Consider the following 20,856-nt stretch of genomic DNA (forward strand, 5'->3'; position numbering starts at 1 on the left):
TGGTGGTGAAATATGGAATAGTCTTCTGAGAGGAATTACAGGCATGTGCACATGAAAACAAAGTGTTAAGAGGTCTCGTCTCGTTTCTTTGTCTTGCAGAGCTGATTCTGCTTTCCACCAGTGCGAAATGGTCAGGAGATTAACATTTTCTTGTGCATATGTAGAAGTAGGCCAAATGGAGGTTGTGCAATCAACCTGAATTACCGCACTTACTGAGCGGAGAGGTCCCTGTAGAGGCACAAAATGCTTTTAAAAATATAGCTCCCAGGGTACGCTTCCTTTTCATCAACTTCGCTTTTTTCTGTGATGTTGTAACTAAATTTTCGGAGCTGAGTTGAAGGTTGATCTTTGATCTTTTTGCCTCATACTGCAGTCTCCTGGGCACTGAACCGTTACTGTGCTGAACAATTACACTCAGCATCTGAATGGGGCTTCCTTTTCTTGAAGATGATCGTATTTTATCTAGATCTTGCTTTACTCCTTAGAATGCTTCAATTCAGCTTATTCTTTAGACTTTTTCACAGCAATCCTAAATTTCACGTGACAATAACTAGGCAGGTCATTTGGTCCAGTTTTCATAACTCTGGATGACCACAGTGATTCGTTTTCAGCTGTGACCTGTGGAGTTGTTTTTAGAGCCTTGTCAAAGCCTTTTGCATGGGTGACTTTGAGAGGAACCAAGAAGTAGATTTACAGGCATAGTCAATAATCCTTGAACCGAAGCTGGTTTGTAGTTGAATAAAAACTGTTCTTAACAGTATCTCATTTTGACTCCTTCCTGATCTCTGCATTGCGTTTTTGAAATACTCCTCGTGGTTGCTCTTGCTGTTGAAATGAGCTCCTTAAAAGGGCAGAACTATAAGGCAGGTCTCTTCAGAATGCATACGTTGCATGGCTTGGTGTCAGGTTGCACTGAGAATATTAACCTTTTCATAAATTACAGACTTCACCAAATGTTACCATCAACATGCTTTCCCAGTTGAATTACTTGTAACGTTTTTTGGGGGTGGTTTTGTGTATCATAGTACATTCTATGAATTTTTAGAGGGCAAAAACTGCTGAATAGTGCTTACAGTACCAGTATGATCATTGACATGTTGGAGTACAGCTGTTTGGTAGACATCTCACTTGAATGACTGCTTTCAAAATACGTATTATTTTCTCTATCCACTCATGATGCAGGGAATCAGTAAAAGTGCTTGACTGACCTGTAAAACAATGACTGATCCACAGTTCTTATATAACTTTGTAATGCATTGTTACACACTTGATAAATGTGCATGGTTTCTACTAGAATCCCAGCAGTGGGAAGGTACAGACCAGTAGTTCCTGAAACAAATCCAAATACAAAATCTTTTCTCTGTGGTTTTGTAAACACTTTACTACCCTGGCTAGGCTTGGAATCCGATGAGTACCAAGGAATTTGTCGGCATTATCAGTGGTAACTGTTTTCCAGACAAGGATGCATTAGTCTCCTGGAGACATTGCCTAAAGTGGAAATAAAATGTCTGTAGAGGTTTTTAAGCCCCAGGTATGACTGTGTTTGAGCTGAATTTTGATTTTAATTGCTTTAATCTGCATTCTCTTCTTATGGGATATACTCTTGGTGTATCTTGTCTATACCACTGTTGCTGGAAACTTCGAGACCCCTCCAGGAGAGAGCTGATCAGTGCCTTGTACATTGATTGCTGGTACTGGGTCTCTGCTGGGCACTCAGGTCCTTATGACAAAGGCAAAATGCAGCCTTCTGATCCGTACGGTGTTGGATCTGTACAGTGATGTACTGAAACTCGGCACAGCTTCACAGTGTTCCACACATTCCTCTCCTTTAACTGTAGGTACCTGCAATGTGCAGAGGACTGTAGAGAAGAATATTTGTGTCCCTTCAGTGCCAGTTTGAAGTATGGAAATTCGCAGCTGAGATTTGCAGAAGTGAAGGGTATAGGTCCAGGTCCCAGGCAGCTTAGGTGGTGCAATAGTCCTGCCCAAGCTGCAGATAACATGAAGCAATACTGTGATAGAAATGGTAGATGTGGATTGGAAGATAAAATATGCATGGGAGGCCTTATGCTTGTTCTCACAGTGTTGGTAACATTCATTTTTTTTGCACCAAATCGATGTATCAGACACTTAAAGGTGGTTTTCACAGTCTGTTTGGCTGCAACCGATATATTACCAGATCTGTATTTTTGCTTTTATTACCCTGAAGTGTTTTTCCCTTTATGATGTCGAAAACCTGGCAAAGAACCTTTATCATCTCCTTAATAGGACAATAGAACTTGGTTGCCATTTGTTAAATTTGGATGAATGAACAGAGGTAGCATGAGAGTTAACTACATGAGCTGCTTCAGTCTGTTGCAGGAAGTCATAGTTGAAAACAAAGATTAAAGCACTTAAAGATGCTTCTGTGAAGTTAAATAACACAGGAAACATTGATAAGATTGTAAGGTGTCCTGCAGGTGGGTTTCGGTTCAGACTCGGTACATTGATGTGTAAGGGCTTCTGCTTTGGTTGCGTTTTGATTTTGATGTTTAGTGTTTCAGTTGCTACTAAAGGGTAGTGTTTCCTTGTAATGGAAAATCAAATGCATTCACGTGCACTTGCCAGCTTGTGTATTCTGCTTTGTCTTCAGACTTTGTTTCTGGGAAAAATAAGGCACTCCCAGCCATAGTTTTCAGTTAGCTTTCAAGATTGAACATTAGCCAGCAATATGCCCTTGTGGTCAAGAGGGCTAATGGTATCCTGAGCTGCATTAGTATTCCTGCTAACGCTGGGTAATTTTCTTTGTTGCAGGTGGTATGGTCAAGAAAAGGACTACAACGTTCTAGTTATGGATCTTCTTGGTCCCAGCCTTGAAGACCTATTCAACTTCTGTTCTCGCAGGTTTACGATGAAAACAGTACTTATGTTAGCAGACCAGGTATGTACAGAGCTTACAGTGAGGAAGTTAAAAACCTTAAAGTATTTTGGGTGACATGGTTCTCTTTAAGTGGGTTAAAGCACTTGTTATACAATGTTGTAACAGTTGCTAGAGGAATTGAAGGGATGGTGCCATAGAAAATGAATGTAGCGGGAGGGCAGCCCAGGTACCAGCTCCTTGATGCTGCAGATCTAACAAGTGCAACTTTAATCAATTATCAAGACTAATATGGGTAGATTAACTCCTGCTATCAGCCATGGGTGTGGTATTAGAAGGTCTGGAGAAGTCTCCAGTTAAGGCTGATCTGATTTAAAGGAAACCTGTTACACATTGGCCAGCTCGCTATGCACTTGCAGCCTCCTGTAACGTCTGGTACCAGACCATGAGCTAATAAACATGATTTTGGTGGTTGTGGCGCTTGAAGACAGTTCTTAAAGTTGTTAGTGGAGATAACACTCTACTGTAATTAAGGCATATCAAGCTGAGGTCTGTTAAGTCTTTTTCTAGCAACTGATATTATTTTCAACTTGGTCATGAGAGTATGGCATTGCAAACAGCCAGCTCTGTTCTTGCTATTTAATAAGTATCTTGATTATGCTGTGCTGTATTCAGCTGCTTGCAAGGCAAAAAGGGTTTCTCAAGTTGAATTTTCAATGGCAGTTTAAATTTCATCTGATATTATGTCATTGATGTTAGTACCAAGTTGTCACTTAGCCAGCTGCTTGGAGAGTCCCAGGCTCTTGGCCAAGGAAGCTCATGGCGTTTGTTTGGAGACAGGGTCAGCTGCCCCGTTCTGGCTGCCCAGAGTGAGCGCAACGCCTGCTTTCGAGAGCTGTTAGCTGGAGTCTGGGTGTTCCAGCATCGCTGGGGAATCTGTGAGGCTTTCCTGCGATATTCCTTTGGATGATAAACACTAACTAGTTATCATCTGGGAAACGTACATGGGATGTATGTCAGTACATGGAAACTGGCTTGAAGGTCACAGTCCAGTAGAACAGCTGTCAGGAGTATGATGTTGTAAGAATTCAACTCCCAAAAGGCTGCATGAAGTGTTTTACTCTCTGGCAAGCTGTATCATATAAATGCGTGTGCTGTGATCTCACACACAGGATATCCCATGGTTGTATGTGACGATACAGATGTGCCAGACTTGCTCTGCACGTCATTGCTGACTGTGATTGCTGGATCACAATAGCTTGGAAGTGATAGTACGGGCCACAATCAAGTTGCTACTTGCTCCCTGCAAACTGCTACCTGGAAAAGTGACACTTGATAATGAATGAATAACAGGGATGGGGGGAGGGAATGAGTTTTGTTGTGATAGGTATAGCAAACCTTTGTTTGAAGCAAGGAAAAGAAATTGCTCTTTAATGGGACACTATAGTTAAAACATTAATGTCTGGGAAATTGTTTCAGGTATTTAATTTGCCATTTCCTGAGAGAGGTTATGGAATTTTAACATATATGCTGTTCAAATAAATCTAACTTTCTTAAAAAGAAGCCCTTGGTTTTCATTAAGCAAATGTAGAAACTTAAGTTGCAGAGGAAGGTAACACTAAAAATTCCTGCTTTCATTGAAGGTTTAAGTGAATTGTCTTGCTCTTGTTGAAATCTTACTTGTTTTGTTGTTTGTTTTTTTACAGATGATCAGTAGAATTGAATATGTGCACACAAAGAATTTTATACACAGAGACATTAAACCAGATAACTTCCTAATGGGTATTGGGCGTCACTGTAATAAGGTTAGTCGAATGCTCTTTGTTTAAAAGATCCATATGGAATGGCTATGTTACTTGATTGAAGCTGCACAACCTTTTTAAAACTCATTGCTGAAAGTGATGTTTTGGATGCTAAACCCTGGTTGTTTGATGGGAGAACTTGGATTCCTAAGTGTCCGCTTCTAAATGCAGTGGCACACATGTGGGTCTCTGACCCACCCTGTGAGATGCACTTGATTGCAAGATGATTTCCAGGCTTACTACAAGATCATAAACCAACCCTAGAGAACACTTTGCTACTTTTCTCAATGATGGAGTTTTGTTATCAAGAGTTGTTGTCATAGCATTTTTTCCCTTAATGGTAAAGTCAAATCTATCTTTGGATTTGGGGCTGACGTCCTGGGCTGAAAAGGATTCGTGCCCATGTGGGAGCTCCTGACCTACCAGTCATCAGGGCATTAAACCTCGCCATGACTGGTAAAGAGAACTCTGCAGCCATGAGAGGCGTGGATACAGCTGATAGCCGACATGGAGATCAAATCCCTTTATAAATAAATGAATTTATGTAAATATGCTGATAGAAAACTGTTAAGTTGTAGAGTACTTGAATATGTTGTACAACAGAAAATTGTTTTCAATTTACTTTGTGGGAAAAAAAAAAAGGAAGGTGGGGGGGTTGGGCTGAGGTGGTTGCACTTGTTTGGATGGGTAACCATAGGCAGAAGTGCATGTTTCCCGTTGAAAACCTTATATAGAAGAAAACTTTTACATTTTATTTTTAGTTCTCTTGAGTGAAATATGCTTAATCCTGCAATTTGTATGTCGAGCTCGGGCAGACAGGCAGCATTGGCAATGCATTAAGCATGCTACTTAATAGAAATTAACTTCAGGACAAATGTATTGTGATCAAGCTGTTTATTGGAAGCAAGATTCCCACTTATCTTCTCGATGTGCCATCAGAGAATGTCTCATCTCTTTAGGCACCACTAGCGTTTAAAATGTTTACCTTTGTTTGCCTGTATGAATGCCAACGTCAGGGCCGTGAACGTTAGCGGGGAAGCTGGACTGCCGTGAGATAGCGGCCGTTGCGTGAAGAGGTGCAGCGCACTGGCCGTTCAGATCCAGCCCCTGCACAGCTCGTCCGTGCAGCGGAGGGGCCGTCTCTGTGATCCTGTCGCTGTTCAACTCTGTGTGTTCCCAAGTTTCACACTTTGCCTCTGTAGAGCTCTATTTTTCTCTGCTGTGTTGAGCAGTTAGGCTCCTTAGTTTCCTGGCATAACTTAACAGTATGACTTAAACTTTTATTTTTTTTCCTAGTTTTAGTTTCTAATTTCCAGTTGTTCTTTTTGGGCCATTTTTCTATACTTTTGCACAGTCATGCTCGCTTGGCATCGCTGCACTCTGTTCATCTTGAGGTGGATTAATGGCCTAGAGAATGCTGCTGTGCTCACTTTAGTGAAGGAACACATTAGATTTACATCAGCTGAAATGAAAAACAATTGCCTGCAAACCGTTATATTTTTTGCCCCATTAGTTAGATTAGTTAGGGCGCCACACAATGATGTGGTGGCAAACACTGTGGCCATGGGCTTTGTTACTGGTGCAGGGGTCTAGAGATGAGGGAGGTAGTTCTTTGGCAAAAGTACAAATTGGTAACAAAATGAGGAATGGTTTGCTTCAGTTTGGAAGCAAGTGCTTTGTCTGGGGAACACTCACCACCATACACTATTTACTTTGTTTTGTTTTGTAACTAAGTGTAGTTTGGAGTTTTTTAGAGATGACTACACACAGTTGAAAGAAAACCAGCCACAATAGAATAGCATGGTAATCTTGTTCCAGTAGCTTCCTGGCAGTTATATTAAAAATTTAAAAAATTGAATTGATTTTTTTTCAAATTTTAATTTGGTGATTGGGAGAAATTTTGCTCCCACCTTAAAAGATGAATTTTCAGCTCTGCTAGAAATAAGCCCTGCATGCTTATGAAAGTAAACTTTAAGGTGACTAAATGCCTTCTACCTCTTCCTTACTGAAGATTTACTTTTTCTAAACGTCTTTTGGGGGAAGGGCAGTTTGTGAAACCAAAGGATGGTTTTGTAAGCAAAACTTCCATTTCCTTTTTTAATAGAGCCAAATGTCACCATTGCTATCCCTGGTCAAGGCAGTGTCATTTTGGAGCGGCTCACACTTGAAATTTACCTGGTCACATCTTCCAAATTTTCTGCTTGGAGAAAAAAAAAAAAACAATAAAAATACAAACATAATTTTTTGAAAACTACAGTGCTTGGTGGAAGAAGGATGGCATTTGGCTACCCTGTTCTTTCTTGAGCGCCTCGGTGTTGCCTGTCTGCGCCGGCCAATGTTGCGTTGTAAGCAATACTGTTTGATGCACTGCCACCCTCTATTGTTTGTTCAGTGTTTAGAATCTCCAGTGGGGAAGAGGAAAAGAAGCATGACTGTTAGTACTTCTCAGGACCCATCTTTCTCAGGATTAAACCAGGTCTGAACTGTCTCCTATTCCAACCTCAACCCCAAATTCATGTGCTTTATTTTTGTTTTGTTTTTGTTATTTTAATTTTTTTTCTGGAGAATGTAGACCTTGCAAAAGCACCTCTTATGTTGGCATTATTCAGACATACTTGGCAAACATGTAACATTACTAAGATGTTTCCCTGTGGCGCTTGTTTAAATTGTGGAATTATTTCTAAACTTTATTAAAAAGGGCTAAATGTACATGCTTGGTTTCAGATGCAGAAGCAGGTTTTGTCCTTTGAAACTCAAAGGCAATGTGGTGAAGGATGTGTCACCCTAGCGAAACAGCGGAATTCCTGCGTAGGGCTCCGTGCTCGCCCCGGAGGGTTCCTGCTGTGTCTTTGAATGCATGTGGAGAAGTTCTGTTATCGCTTCAACCAGACTCCTTCCCTTGCAGTTTTTGTTCAAAATCTTTCCAAATGTGTAATGAGGACTTGTATTTTCATCCATTGTGCTTAGAAAATGAAATTACTCCCAACAAGCTGTGCCTTGGAGAAGCGTAAGCTTATCTGGTAGTGTTAAATGTAGTACTCCTGACTCGTCAAGAGAAGATGAATTGGAGAGAAATGAAGACATATCCCAGTTCATAGCAGGACAGCTGGAAATTGCTGAATATGAATCATAGCTCAGGAGTTTGGCTGTAGAATCGGTCCGTAGCTTTCCACAATGATCGTCTTCACGTCTTAAATCCTGGGCAGCCAGCTGCTGTACACAAGCTGACAGGCTTCTCTTGTCTCCTCCTGAAACTTTGTTATCAGTTGGGCAGAGACTTTGATCTCCTTCTCTAGTTGCTCTTGGCAAAAATCTTGCCCTACTTCTCCAGTTTCCTGCTGATTGTGCAACAAACAGAACTAAGGTGGTGTGAGGTTATCTGTGGGAATACGTCTGTGTTCCTGCTGGCTGCCATCGCTATGTTCTGTGCTCATCCAAATCCGGATGGATCTTCCAACTTAACTCTTTGCAAGACGGATTTACTCCTTTGCGAATGGGAAATACAGAACGAGCCTGAGCTGGAAGCAGAGTGAACTTCCCCAGAGAATCAGTGCTGTAAAATAATCATCTGGTTATTTGACTGGTGTAAAACAGGTCTGTGGTGCTGAATTGAGGGTTTTTTTGTTGGGGTTTTACCCATACTTCTTGAGAGAATGCAGAATTACCTTGTTCAGCCCTAATACAGAGAGCTCTGAGCAGCTGTGGAAAGGGCAGAGCATCATTTACTTTTAGAATTCTTTTGAAGAAAGTAGTCATATCAAGTTGGTGCTAAACAGGGCTAGACACCAGCTATTTATGTATTAGAGACGCACTTCTAGTGTTAAATGTTTTGGTTAATGAACTGAGAGTTCCTTCATACCATTAATTAGCAGAAAGATCACCAGGGTTACAGAAAGCACATGAAGATATTGAGTTGTTTAAAGTGTTTGTAACCAAAGATGTATTGAAAATATTCTGGCGGTTACGTATAGTGTTTGGATTTCCCTCCTTCTCAAGGCACAGTATTTTGCTTCAACTAATGGGCACAAACCCTGCAAAAGTAGCTATTGCAGACTATACATCAGAGAGCTTTAATCAGAAAAGGGATTGCACTTGAGTTCAGGCGTTGCTTCTAGGAAAGCTGCATATGCAGTGTAGCGATCGTGTGGAGGCTTTGTACTATCTGCTTGAGGAGTTTAGTATCAAAATTGCTCATTTCCCAGTAGCTGGAGAACATGTCCATGCTCACCAAGTGAAGAACAACCCCTAGTGGTGGCTGTGGTGGGCGCAACAAAGATGAGACCCCCACATTCCTCAGCTACGACCAGTGTAGTTGGTGTAAGAACTTGGCTTTACCTGCTCTTGCTCCAAGCATTCTGGACTTGGAGAGTGACTTCACTAGGACAGCATGTGTAGAACTGCTCTGCTTTGTGGTTGCGTATAAATCACGAGAAGACTTCAGCTCAGGGTTTACTGCTCCAACATGAGTGACTGAAGAGGTTGTTACCATTGTGGTTTTTGTTTTTTTCTGTCTAGACTGCTCTACTTAGAAAATGATCTTCAACCAGAATTCTGAAGTGTACCTACCATGTGATTCAGAAACTTCCAGTCTTTCAGTATCTTTGATACTTCCATATCGAGTGTCACTTTATAATTCACTGCACTTCTAGTGCGGCCCTTTGTTTCAGTCTTGGATGCAGGTATAGCTGCGTATCAATCTTCAGTACTTTTTTGCATTTAAAGCTGTATCTTCTGTTCTGGAATCACCATTGAGGTGATACTGAATAGATTTTACTGAGAATTTCTTGAACTTTGTCTTCTCTCCATCATCTCCCTCCCACACCCAAGCTCCTTCTGCAGTATTCATTAATCTGTAGGGCTTGTAGTACCTGATCCTGTTGCATTAATCCAGTGCTGGAGTAGGGAGCTCAGCCTGATGATTTGTAGATTAAAGACATTGCTAAAATTTGAAATGTGCCTTATGTACTTCTGCCTCAGCTTTCTTTGCCTAGTCCTGAAATCTTGTCGCAAGAAGGCACTGTCTGGATTAACCTTTGTAGATAGGCTGGCTGTTAGCACGCTAATTAGCACGCACTCGGTTGTTGCTAAATACCAAGTCATTGAGCAAGCTTGGTCATTAGAAAGCTAAATTGGATTCCCTGTACTAGGCTCTAGCTTTCTGGCTGTATTAATATCAGCAAGTGTGTCATGCTGCTGTGATAGTGTTCTGGTAGTCCGAAAATGAGCAGATGATTGAATGCAAGATGCCTTGGTTGCTGTAGAAGGTTTTGGCCTGGTGCTCTGCAGAACGGCCGGTGCTCTTCAGGAGACATAGGGCAGAATACAGGATGTGCATCATTTGCATTATGTTGCTGAGCTACCTTTAACTATCTGGATGTGTAAAGTCTAGCGTGAAGGGTTTTGGGAAGTGTGCTTTCACACATAGTAGTTCCCTTCCTAAATTGTGCGCTGTAGTTATTGAGCTAATGTGATACAAACTACGATAGTAACGTAATAGTTGTAGATCTAAGCTGCAGATTAGCACAATCTAATCTATTCCACTGGATTGAGAAAAAGCTTGAACTAATTCACTGTTAAGTTTTTGAACTGGCTGGTTAAGCTGGTTGTGATTCTGCACTGTTACTCTGCTTCCTCTTAACTGTAGGCTGTCACGTTGTGTGGATGTCTTAAAAATGTTAATGCCTCGTGAGAGGTTGGGGGATTCCTTGCATTGTATAGAAATATAACCTATTTTCATTTTTCTTTAAGTTATTCCTTATTGACTTTGGTTTGGCCAAAAAGTACCGGGACAACAGGACAAGGCAACACATACCGTACAGAGAAGACAAAAATCTCACTGGCACAGCTCGATATGCCAGCATCAATGCACATCTTGGCATTGAGCAGAGGTGAGTTCAAGGAGATCGCTGCTGTGCCTTTGGAGGCAGCAAGATGATCTTATTTGTAAGGTTCTGAAGTGTCTGAACTAATTTTACGTGAATAAATGTCTATATCCCTTTGCACGTCTTTTTGCCTGCCTATGTAAGGGTAGGGGGAAGAAATCCAAGCTCCTAATTTGCTTCTTGAAGAGGGTCTAAGTTTTTGCAGATGTGATATAGACGCTCTGCACACTGGCTTGGATTGGGTTTGTTTGTTGGGGTTTTTGAGTGTTTAAGCTATACTTCCATGTGGATCTGTCAGAGGACCTTCACCGATAAAATGATGCACTTTCCTGATTGTGTTGGTACCTATTGATGCTGGTACTGACTGGCTTGATGAGCAATTCTGTAGCCAGAAGGAGTATTCTAAAGGTGGTGTCTCTGTCCTGTTTTCTCACTCTCACTTCAAGTTAGTAAACTATTGTTTATCCCTTCACCTGCAAGCAGGACTTAAAGATCTTCACTCACATTGTGTTTTGGTTTCTGGTGTCCACAACCATAGTTGTGGCTCTGTATATATGTACACAGGGGTAGGTGGAGGGTGTATTTGTATTTTTGAGCTTTGCTTAATCAACAAACACGTTTTTATCATCTCGATCAAAAGCTGCTGTGGTACCTTAGCAGTGGCCTGGTGGAGATAACGCTTGAGGTTGTTTGGGAGGGGGTGTTAGGGACTCACGAAACGTGGAGCCATGTCTCTTCCTTACCTATATGCCTGGATGTTGTAATGTATAAGTGTAATAGTGTGGCTTTACCACACGATGCTGAGGTCACTTAGACATAGTTAAAATTGCCATGTCCGTGCCTCTGACCTTCATTTCAGTCCAAATGGGGATGACAATTTCCAGCGGTCAACTTCAACAGAACATTTAACTTAAAAATAGCTGGTGCTTCAAAATGCACCACGTTCCCTCTGTGCTTTAATTTTCTTAAGGTTCCTTAAGTGTATCTTATTGTCTGCCAGTGTCATTATTTAAGCCTACTTGACATGTGGGTCAGGTAGTCGGGTGTCACTTCTGCAGTAAGTACGTTTCATGGAACCTAAGCCGTTTGTTTAAGGGAATAGCTGTGCTAGCACCTTACAGTGAGGGAAGGGAGCTGCAAATCACTAATGCCTTTGAATTTAGTTGGAGGCCTTGTACCATCTCTGCTGGTACTGCGAATTCTGATGTAATTAGAAATGTAGCTTGGTGCATGCTAAAAGCTTTTAAACTGTCGAAATCAAGCCAACAGTGAGACAATATATTCCTGTAATCAAGAGAAACCAGTCCTGAAGCTATGGCAGAACATGCCAGCTGTTAGTGCTGTACTTAACTGTTGCAGAGCAGAACGTATGTCCCTAGACGTAATGACTGTTCTTGGGGAGCTGTTTGCAATGTTACCTGTTTCTTTTTTAGTGATGGGGAGAGTATTGTCCTGTTTGCCAAATCCCAAAAATCACTTCTATCAGTATATGCTCAAATGTAATATATCCATTACAGATTTACAGAACTAAATGTTTCATACTAAAAACCATGAGATTGAACATTACAATAGTGAATGGGATGGAGGATAGAAACCATTAATCCCTGTGTTTCTTCTGAATTTAACACTGCCTTCTCAGAAAATGTAAATTCATGTAATGGCTCCACATTGGTTCACTGAATCCTGTTGATGATTAAAACCTGAATTTGCAAGTTTTTCAGGATGGAGTTTGTGGTCTTGGTATCATTTTTCATCCTTCTGTCTTTGGCTGTGGTTTCATGTTACAGCTGAGATGACCTTGGAGCTGGTTGCTGTCAAGGGGATTGATCCAGTCCCTGGGCACAATTAGCACCTTTTTGCCCTTGTAGTGAAATGGTTTAGGGAGCCAAGCTGATGTTCTTGTGGGAGATCTCCCTGAATGGGTTCCCCAAAGGGCCAGAGAGCTGGACCATGCGTTGAGAGGGTGACAGGCCACTCTGGGGATGATGAGTGGTTATATTGGGTTGGCCACAACACAGAGCATCACCTATGACCTCTTTCCTCTGGTACCGAGATCTGGAGGTAGATCTGTCCAGGTTCTTACAGATGGGTCTTGCTTAGAGGGAGCTGGTTTAGGTATAATCCTGTTTGCAATACCGCTCTCAGCCTTTTACTCCCTTGTGGGGCTGGTAGGTGCGTAGTCTTTCCCGACACCACTTAAATACTGCTCTTGCACATCTGCCTGGGTGGCAGAGCAGCAGCAATACCTGTCAAGTTCTCTTGATAAGGGAGCTTGGAGGAGAAAAAGAAGTTATTGTTCTGCCTCATGTTAAGGAGATGTCAGCTGCAGTCAGAGGAAAAACCTGATTCCAGCACAACTGGGGAAAGGTAGCTTGTCCAAGAGGAAAACCAATTGTGGAGTATTTTTTCCACTTCAGTGGACTGTACTAGCCTGAGTAATCATGAAAGCTGTGTGGCAAAGTACAACGGTGTTTGTGTGTCTGGAGCGTGGATCTGGAGCATATACAGTGCAGGAAACACTGGATGCCTTTTTAGATGAGAGTTTGAGTGCGGATTCTCAGTGAAGTCAGTGGATAGATGACTGGGGTTCTCCAGCCGCCTTCAAACAGACTTCTTGTGGGAGGAGAGCAGGGGCACCTCTCTGTGTGCACCTTTCCAAATGTTATTTGTCATTTAAAGATCATGGAAACAATTTGGGGGTTTTTAATAGAAGCGAGGGAAGAAAAGTTCTGCCCTTCTCGGGCTAGATGGTCAGTGTTGGTCCCAACTGCCGTACAGGGAAAAATCTTCCCTAATGCAGTTAAGGCGCATCCTGTATCTCTGTTACAATGTGTTCTGTGCTTCCTGCAGGTAAAACTTTTGTTTCTATGCAAGCTACATAATTAAATGGGCAAGACATTGAATGTTTCCTTTTTTTTTTTTATTTTCCAAAGTTATGTTTCCCTTGCTTGAAGGAGGAGTAGGATCTGTTCCTGCTTGTAAAGCCTTGTTACATGTCTACCGGTGGAAACCTGAACTGCCAGATGGCTTAGCTGTGTTAGAGACCTTCTTTTGTACCAATGCTTAGTTTTTATTCCCTTTGGTTTTTTTGAATGCTCACGCTATTTAGAATAAAGTACGAAATGCCCAAATTTGTAATTCATTGTGTTCATCCTCTTTCTCCAGTCGTCGGGATGACATGGAGTCTCTAGGCTATGTATTGATGTACTTTAACAGAACCAGTCTGCCTTGGCAAGGATTAAAGGTAGGTTCTTTGGCTTTTTTTCCCCCACCCCTTTTCTATAATGTTTGGTTATGGTGCTTCTGCCTGCTGATCTGGAGATGTGGTTGTATATAATGTTTAGCTTCAGTTATACAAAGCAGTTTTTCCCAAGCCGTGATATTTATAGAATGTAGGAGAAAGGTTCTTTCTGCTTCTCTTGTAGCAGGCAAAATATGTATTGTTTGACTGCCTTAAAATTGATACAAAACAATAGGTTACATCATCTTTGCAAACTGTTATTGTGCTGTTGTAGGCTGAGGCCCTCTTTGGGAAATAAAATCATGGTCAGTGGGTTTTGGAAGTACTGTGGAGAGCATGGAAAGAAACTCTCACCTAGCAAGTTCAGCCTTAGTGATATCTCCAGTCCACTTTATAGGATGACTGAATAATTATCAGCTGCAACAGGCTTGTTTCAAGCATTGTTGTGTATGGTGGTCAAGTACAACCATGGCAAATACTTATTTCTGGTATATAGAGTTCAGTGATTTGTTTTCATGTTTTCGTTGTTGTTCCTCCTCCATGTGAGAGCTGTGTAACTCAAATGGTGTTGCAGCTGCAAGTTGTCTAAAAAGGCAAGTGGCTCGTGAAACCCAAAACTCTCAGCTGCAGATGAATGCAATGGCTGCGCACCGAAACGCACACCGGCCCCTCAATGGGGCACCGAGTGGGAATTAATAGAACTTTGGCAAATGGAAGCGCAAGTCTGGTCCATTTAACGGACAAAAGCAGCAACCAGGACCACACGAGCTGTGCCATGTGATGGAAGCATTAGACTGCGACAAATGGTATTAAACCGTGTCCAAATCTTAATACCAGATTGACCTTCATTCTCTTTGCAATAAGTGTGTGGGACTTGGAGATTTCACATAAAATACTTACGGTTGACCAAAGGATTTTTGTCTTTTTTCTTTTTTTGCTACTGTCCTTGTTAATCCAGTGTTGCGCAATATCTCTTATATTGTGACCTACATGTTCCACAGGCTGCAACAAAGAAGCAAAAGTATGAAAAGATTAGCGAAAAGAAAATGTCCACTCCTGTTGAGGTTTTGTGTAAGGTAAGAGTTTCCCGATGATGTCATACTGTGAAATGTAAGGTTTTTGTTGCTTGTTTTTTGGGTTTCTTTAAACTAGAGCCAATGCGTTAGTCTCACTTGGCATTTGCTGCTGAATAACACTTCTCTGGCAGTCCTGGGTGCCTCGTGTTTGGCCGCCCAGCAAGGCCGTCAGTGTGTGCACCGGGGCAGGCAATCGCTGCTGGTTCTTGGCGTAGTTCACGCCACCATCACTGCAGTTCTTGGTGCCTCTGCACAAGCCCTCCAGTGCTCTCAGGTAAAGCTTGTTCACTTCTTCAGCTTCTGCAGTGAAAATTCTACATGTGCCCTCTTGGATAAATAAAACCAAGGTAGAGCCATATACATTTCCTTTATATACTTATTTCTGCCTCTTGAGAATTGTTCACATTGTCTTCTGTATCTCAAATAGAGGCTGTAGTGAAACTGGGTGTCAAGTGATCTTTAAAGCCACGTCATGGAGTGATGTTTTTCCAGGGCTATCCTTTGGGTCTTAAGATTTCTCTTTAACGGTGGCAACCATGTGCCTGTTAACAAAGGTCCTTGACAACATGTGGTGTTTTCACCCATCAAACAGCAGCACCAAGGATTGCACTCACCAGTCATACACATTTATGTATTCTGAGAGTCTGACAACATCTTCCAAACTGCTCAACTGTTATACCCCCTGCTTGCTTGCTTGTAGTACAGCACTGTGGTGTGTTCTATTACCCGCTTACACACAGGCTTTAATGTAGTGTTAAATCCATGAATATGGAAAGCGGGGAATCTTTAAAAGAAGTCTTTATGGTTTAAATCTTCACTTGACAGTGGTAACTGACCTTGCCTCTAGTATGCTCAAGTAGATTATCAAGGAAACATGAGTGGAATCTTTTAAGAGACAATTACTACTAATTTCAGAGACCTAGTTAATAAGAACTAGATTTAATTAGGATTAATGAAGCGCTTTAAATATTTTCTATGTTGAGATTTTGGTAGCAGAGGACTTGTAATTGCATAATATGCATCAGGTTCTGGGGAAGGAATGTGTACCTGGTAACTTGCTGATCAAATCCACTTTCTGAAACACAGAATAAATGAATAACTAGAGGCAAAATGGAATTTACATGTATGAATTTTCATCCAGTTTTTCTCTGCCGTTATAGACAGAAATACAGCTTTTTGCCTTCTCACAGGGTTGTTAGAAGCTTTTTGCTGCAAGCCATGGCTTGATTAACACTGTTGATTTACAGGGATTCCCTGCAGAATTTGCCATGTATCTGAACTACTGTCGTGGCCTGCGCTTTGAAGAGGCACCAGATTACATGTATCTGAGGCAATTATTCCGTATTCTTTTCAGGTCAGTCTCGAAGTGGAAAAGTACAGAAATGTCAGTGCTTTACCAGCTGGTAACTGCTCTGTGGGACGTGCACAGCAGAAAGTTGCTCTGGATGTGTGTGGTGTAGGGAGTTCTTTTGGGGCTTTCTTTCCATTTCAGAGTTTGAAAAGCTGTTTAAAGGACCTGAAAAATACTGTTCAGCGTTAAACAGGAAGGAAAGATTCTCCTGGTTTTGAGTTGTGTGGTCTGACCACTTAATGCTAGAGGGTTGAGCCCATCCGTGAATCTCTGTTGCAAGTAGCTTAAGCAGCTGACCCCCCAGTAGAAGCATGTGAAGCTTTTTATGTTCGGAGAGTGGTGATGGGACTGGCAGTGGTGCCCAGGACATGGATTTCAATGGAGGGGGACAGTGCTATTTCATTGAGCTTATTAGAGAAACCAGAACACAAACTCAGCCTTCTGGAGTGAGCAGCATCTATGGAAAGAAGAGCTGGTACTGATCGCTCAAGGCTCTCCCTCCAGAGTTCTGGAATCCAAAGCAATTTTTATTTGATGATCCACAGTCCTGCAGTCTCTCATTAAAAGTATAGATTTAGAACAAACCAAAACCAAACAACAACAGAGACAATATTGAGACAAACAGATGAGCTGGGTTGTGAGAAACTGCTTCTTCTGTAAATGCAGACTTTTGTGTGAAGAAATCACAACTTGATTGTATTTGGGCTTGCTTCAAGAATCCCTTTAAATTAGTGATACGTAGCATATATGTCCTGTTCATAATCTCCAAAGCAGCTTAAAAAAAAGTAAACCTCTAGTTCTGGGCTTTCAGCGAAGGCTTGATATTAGCAATAAAGTTGTCGTGATGTGTTACAGTAAAGTATTTTGCTCTTTTCTAGGACCTTGAACCACCAATATGACTACACGTTCGACTGGACAATGTTAAAGCAGAAAGCAGCACAGCAGGCAGCCTCTTCCAGTGGGCAGGGGCAGCAGGCCCAAACCCCCACAGGCAAGCAAACTGACAAATCCAAGAGTAACATGAAAGGTTAGTAGCCAAGAACCAAGTGACGTTACAGGAAAAAAGAAAAATTGACACTAATTTGGACAATGTCAGCAATTTAAGTGTTAGATCAAGGAGGTGGTTTAAAAAGCATATTTGGCTGTTAATTGAAAAAAGCAAAAACAAAAGACGTCCTTGGAGAATTTGACTACTAACTTTATACCCAAATGTCCTTGTTCTTCATATCATTTCTTCTGGGGATGTTGGGTCATTTTAACCACTGCATCTTTTGCTCCTGCATTAACCACTTTCCAAAAACAAGAAACTGACTTGGTGTTGGGAATGTGACATTTTTATTTATTTTTATTTATATATATACATATATGATATTATATATATTTATATATATAAAACATACAATCCAAAATCCTAGACCTAACACTTCTTAAGGGATAATTCTCATTAACTAGGTGAGGATCTAGAGACTTTGGGTTCTGCTCTGTTCCAGCCGGTATAGTGACGTGGGTTTGCTTCTGGTCTGTACGCCTCAAACACGGGAAACAGAAAATTGTGAATGGTCTGGCTTCCTCCAGTGGGTTTACATTGGGAAATCTGGTCCAGAGTTAAAGGGAAGGACCAGTGAGCTCCAAAGGTCTTGTTTAAATCACAGAGCAACCCCGAGCTGCTGGGGATGCCAAGTCACAATTTTCTGAGGTGTCTGGATGCTCTGGGGTAGGACTGCAGGTCTCTTGGTTATTATTAATGTTTCTAAGTTATGGTTTCAAAGGGAAATGTTGTGAAATATTCAAGATGGAATTGTGTAAAAACTGAAAACTGAGTTCTCAAAAGGCACATTCAAATATTTTTTTATACGTTCTAGAAGATTTTTAAAGTTTTTGTGAGGTAAATCTGGCAGTGTCAGTCTGGTAAGTCACTGGAATGCAGCTGCTACTGCTGGTGACTCTTACAGCCAGTCCTGGCGTGAAACGGATCCCTCAGGTTGAGCTGTGGATAAAATTGAAGCTAATGAGGCTGTTTGAGTAGAGAAGCTCGGTTTGAGGTATTGCTGCTGCTTGTGACTCTTCAGTACATCCTCAACTATCATTTTTATATATGTAAAATCACGTATGAAGTTAATGTGGCCGACTTGGAAGTCAAAGAAATGCAGAAGTGTTTACAGTATACTTACCAAAATATTTGTTGTCATGTATTGTGGCCACATTCAAACATTACCAGGTGGCTTTTGTCAAAATAGCTATCCAAAAATACAACACTTCATTTTTCTGGATGAGGTAAAATACCTGCCAATCTTTCCAAGACTCAGTCTGAAATGGTTTCTTGAAGAAACTTCCATTGGATACCATTAAATATCAGGCTCTTTGAGGCATTGGTTGTCCAGCTTGTTTTGCTGACAGGTGTTAGAACACTGCAAGCTCTAAACCAGTTCCCTCAGCTGTAACATGGGTACTTAGCAGACTGGGTGATTAAGGCTTAGGTTGCTTCCCAAAATACAGCTCAGAACCCACTGCTGAGCCCAGCCCTGTGCTGGCTGGGTGTGGTGAGCTTGGCTGTTAGAGCAGGAGGGAATAATTGGAGCAAAAACGCAGATTCTTCACAACAGCTCGTGTTCAAAGCGAGCATCTTACGGGAAGCGATGCTCTGTAAACAGGTGCTGTCCTGAAAATCAAGTTGTATCTCTTGAAATGCTGTTTTGCTGATGCAGTATTCTGAGGTCTGATGTGCCACTCTGCTTGCTCAGGTGATTTCTGACCAAGCGCTGTACTGTAAGCGAAGAAAAGGTCATAATTATTACTTCCCTCCGGTTTCCAGCGATGGTTTGATGGCCGCACAAAGCTGACTGACAGGCATGAGTAACGGGGAGCCTGCCATGTACTTAAACCTTATAGCCCATTTCTGTTTCTTGATGGACCTTCCCCATTGCACTGTCCCCGAGTAACGAGGCCCATCGCTGTAGCCATGGAGGAGTTGTTTCTCCAGCAGAATTCCGCTAGCTCTCGCAGGGGAATGACTCCTTCCTCTCCCACCTCCCCATTGTGAAGAAAAGGCCCGTGACCTTTACGTGGATCAAGCTGTAATGTCAGCAAAACATTGAAGTAGTGCTTGTCAAACATCTGAATGCTTCCCCAGCTTCCTAAAATAGTTACTTCAGTCTCTTCATCAAAGGGAAGATTCCAGATTTCTAAAACTCCATGTAGTTTTGTGGGAAATATTACCTGTTGGCTGGTTTCAGAAAATCTGCACTAAGCTCAAGCAGGAGGCTGCACGGCTTTTGTGTTGCTGCCACATTGAAGATTTAATGAAATACCTGGTTTATTTTTTCCAGGGTTCAGTTAAACTCTCCTGTAGTTCCTGTAGCCAAGCCCATGCTCAAGTGACTTAAAAGGCTTCACAGTGTCAGATTGTACACCTCTGGTAACCATATCCAGTTTAAGGAGAGTACTGGAAATAGCAGTTTACAGGTGCATTTATTGGTTAAAATCTTAAATATACTGTGTAAAGTCCAAGTCCTATTGAAGACGTGCATCTTGGGAGTGGAGATGGGGGTGTGTGAAATCTTAATTCTTTCAGATAATGTCCAGAGATGTGAGGGAATAGACACCTTCTTAATCAATGACTTACGTGAATTGGATAATTTGGATGGACAGTGTGTTCATTTAGAGATATTCCTGGCTGCCTCAACTCAGATCCATATTAAACCATCTCACTGAGTCCTGCAGGCTGAATATTCTGTTTGGTTCCAGAGTAGCCTGTTCTGTCAATGGCCTTTTTTCTCTCTTCCCCATCCCTTTCTCTGGAACTGTGCAGTGTCTGTTGTAACAGCGAGATCAGCTGGTTCGGGGTGGTTGGCGGTGACTGTGTGAGCAGCCGGGGCTGCGCTGCTGACTGCGGAGCTCTGGATCTCCTGACAGCGCAGCAGTTGGGCTGCGATGGGTGACAGTGCTCACGCTCCACTTCCCTCCATCAGAAACCTGACTCAAGCAGCCAATTGCCAGGTTAAAGTCCATCGTTTCTGTGTGCAAGAGGTGTTTTCAATTCTCTTCAGCGTCGAGCTCTGTAAGGCTGTGGGCAGCCCCATTAGCATTCACTGAACGCCTCTGGTCACGGCGGTTTCTCAGAACAGACTGGTTCACTCCTTGAGATTTATCCAGTTGACAACTCAATACTTTTCACTGCTTGTGTCTGCAGCTACTTAATAGAGAAAATGTTTGAACTCTTCTCAGAGGAGCTTCGCAAAGTATGACAGTCCAGTTACTCTTCCCCCATTGCAGCTATAGTAATAATGAAGCAATTTGAGTGTCCCTCATGTAGCACGGAGATTACCAAAGTTTTGGGTGACACCCTGGAGGGGCAGGGAGTGATGAACGGATGAACGTGCAGATCTGAGCTGGCCGTGTGTGCAGTGAAGGTTTGTTAGGGAGATGGTGGCATAAACTCTTGTGTTCTCTTCACACTGGCCAAGTCTTGTGCTGCACGAATGTCTTGGCATCCCGTTTGGCAGCTGGGGCTGGGCTGTGTTTGGGAGCACTTCGTGTGGTCTTAATAGGCTGTGCAAGGGATGTTGTGGGTTTAATCCAGTTCCCTGTTGCTCTGTGTAGGCTGGGCCACTTTCTTTCCCATAATAGCCTGGATTTTAGATGATCTGA

General features: G+C 42.1%; 1 protein-coding gene across 4 annotated transcripts in view; it reads left to right on the plus strand.

Annotated features, from left to right (window-relative positions):
* CSNK1A1 (casein kinase 1 alpha 1) overlaps positions 1-20,856 on the plus strand; it is a 34,966-nt gene that overhangs the window by 11,111 nt on the left and 2,999 nt on the right. Inside the window, exons 3-10 of one of the 4 annotated variants that reach the window (XM_065848739.2) lie at positions 2,794-2,920; positions 4,564-4,662; positions 7,052-7,135; positions 10,408-10,547; positions 13,707-13,785; positions 14,784-14,858; positions 16,106-16,212; positions 17,088-17,236. In XM_065848739.2, the coding sequence (XP_065704811.1) occupies positions 2,794-2,920; positions 4,564-4,662; positions 7,052-7,135; positions 10,408-10,547; positions 13,707-13,785; positions 14,784-14,858; positions 16,106-16,212; positions 17,088-17,236 (860 nt within the window). Of the gene's footprint in view, positions 1-2,793; positions 2,921-4,563; positions 4,663-7,051; positions 7,136-10,407; positions 10,548-13,706; positions 13,786-14,783; positions 14,859-16,105; positions 16,213-17,087; positions 17,242-20,856 lie in introns of those variants that run through there. The other 3 variants (XM_065848741.2, XM_065848740.2, XM_065848742.2) reach the window with 3 other exon arrangements.

This window comes from Patagioenas fasciata, chromosome 14, assembly GCF_037038585.1.
Source record: "Patagioenas fasciata isolate bPatFas1 chromosome 14, bPatFas1.hap1, whole genome shotgun sequence".
NCBI lineage: Eukaryota > Metazoa > Chordata > Aves > Columbiformes > Columbidae > Patagioenas > Patagioenas fasciata.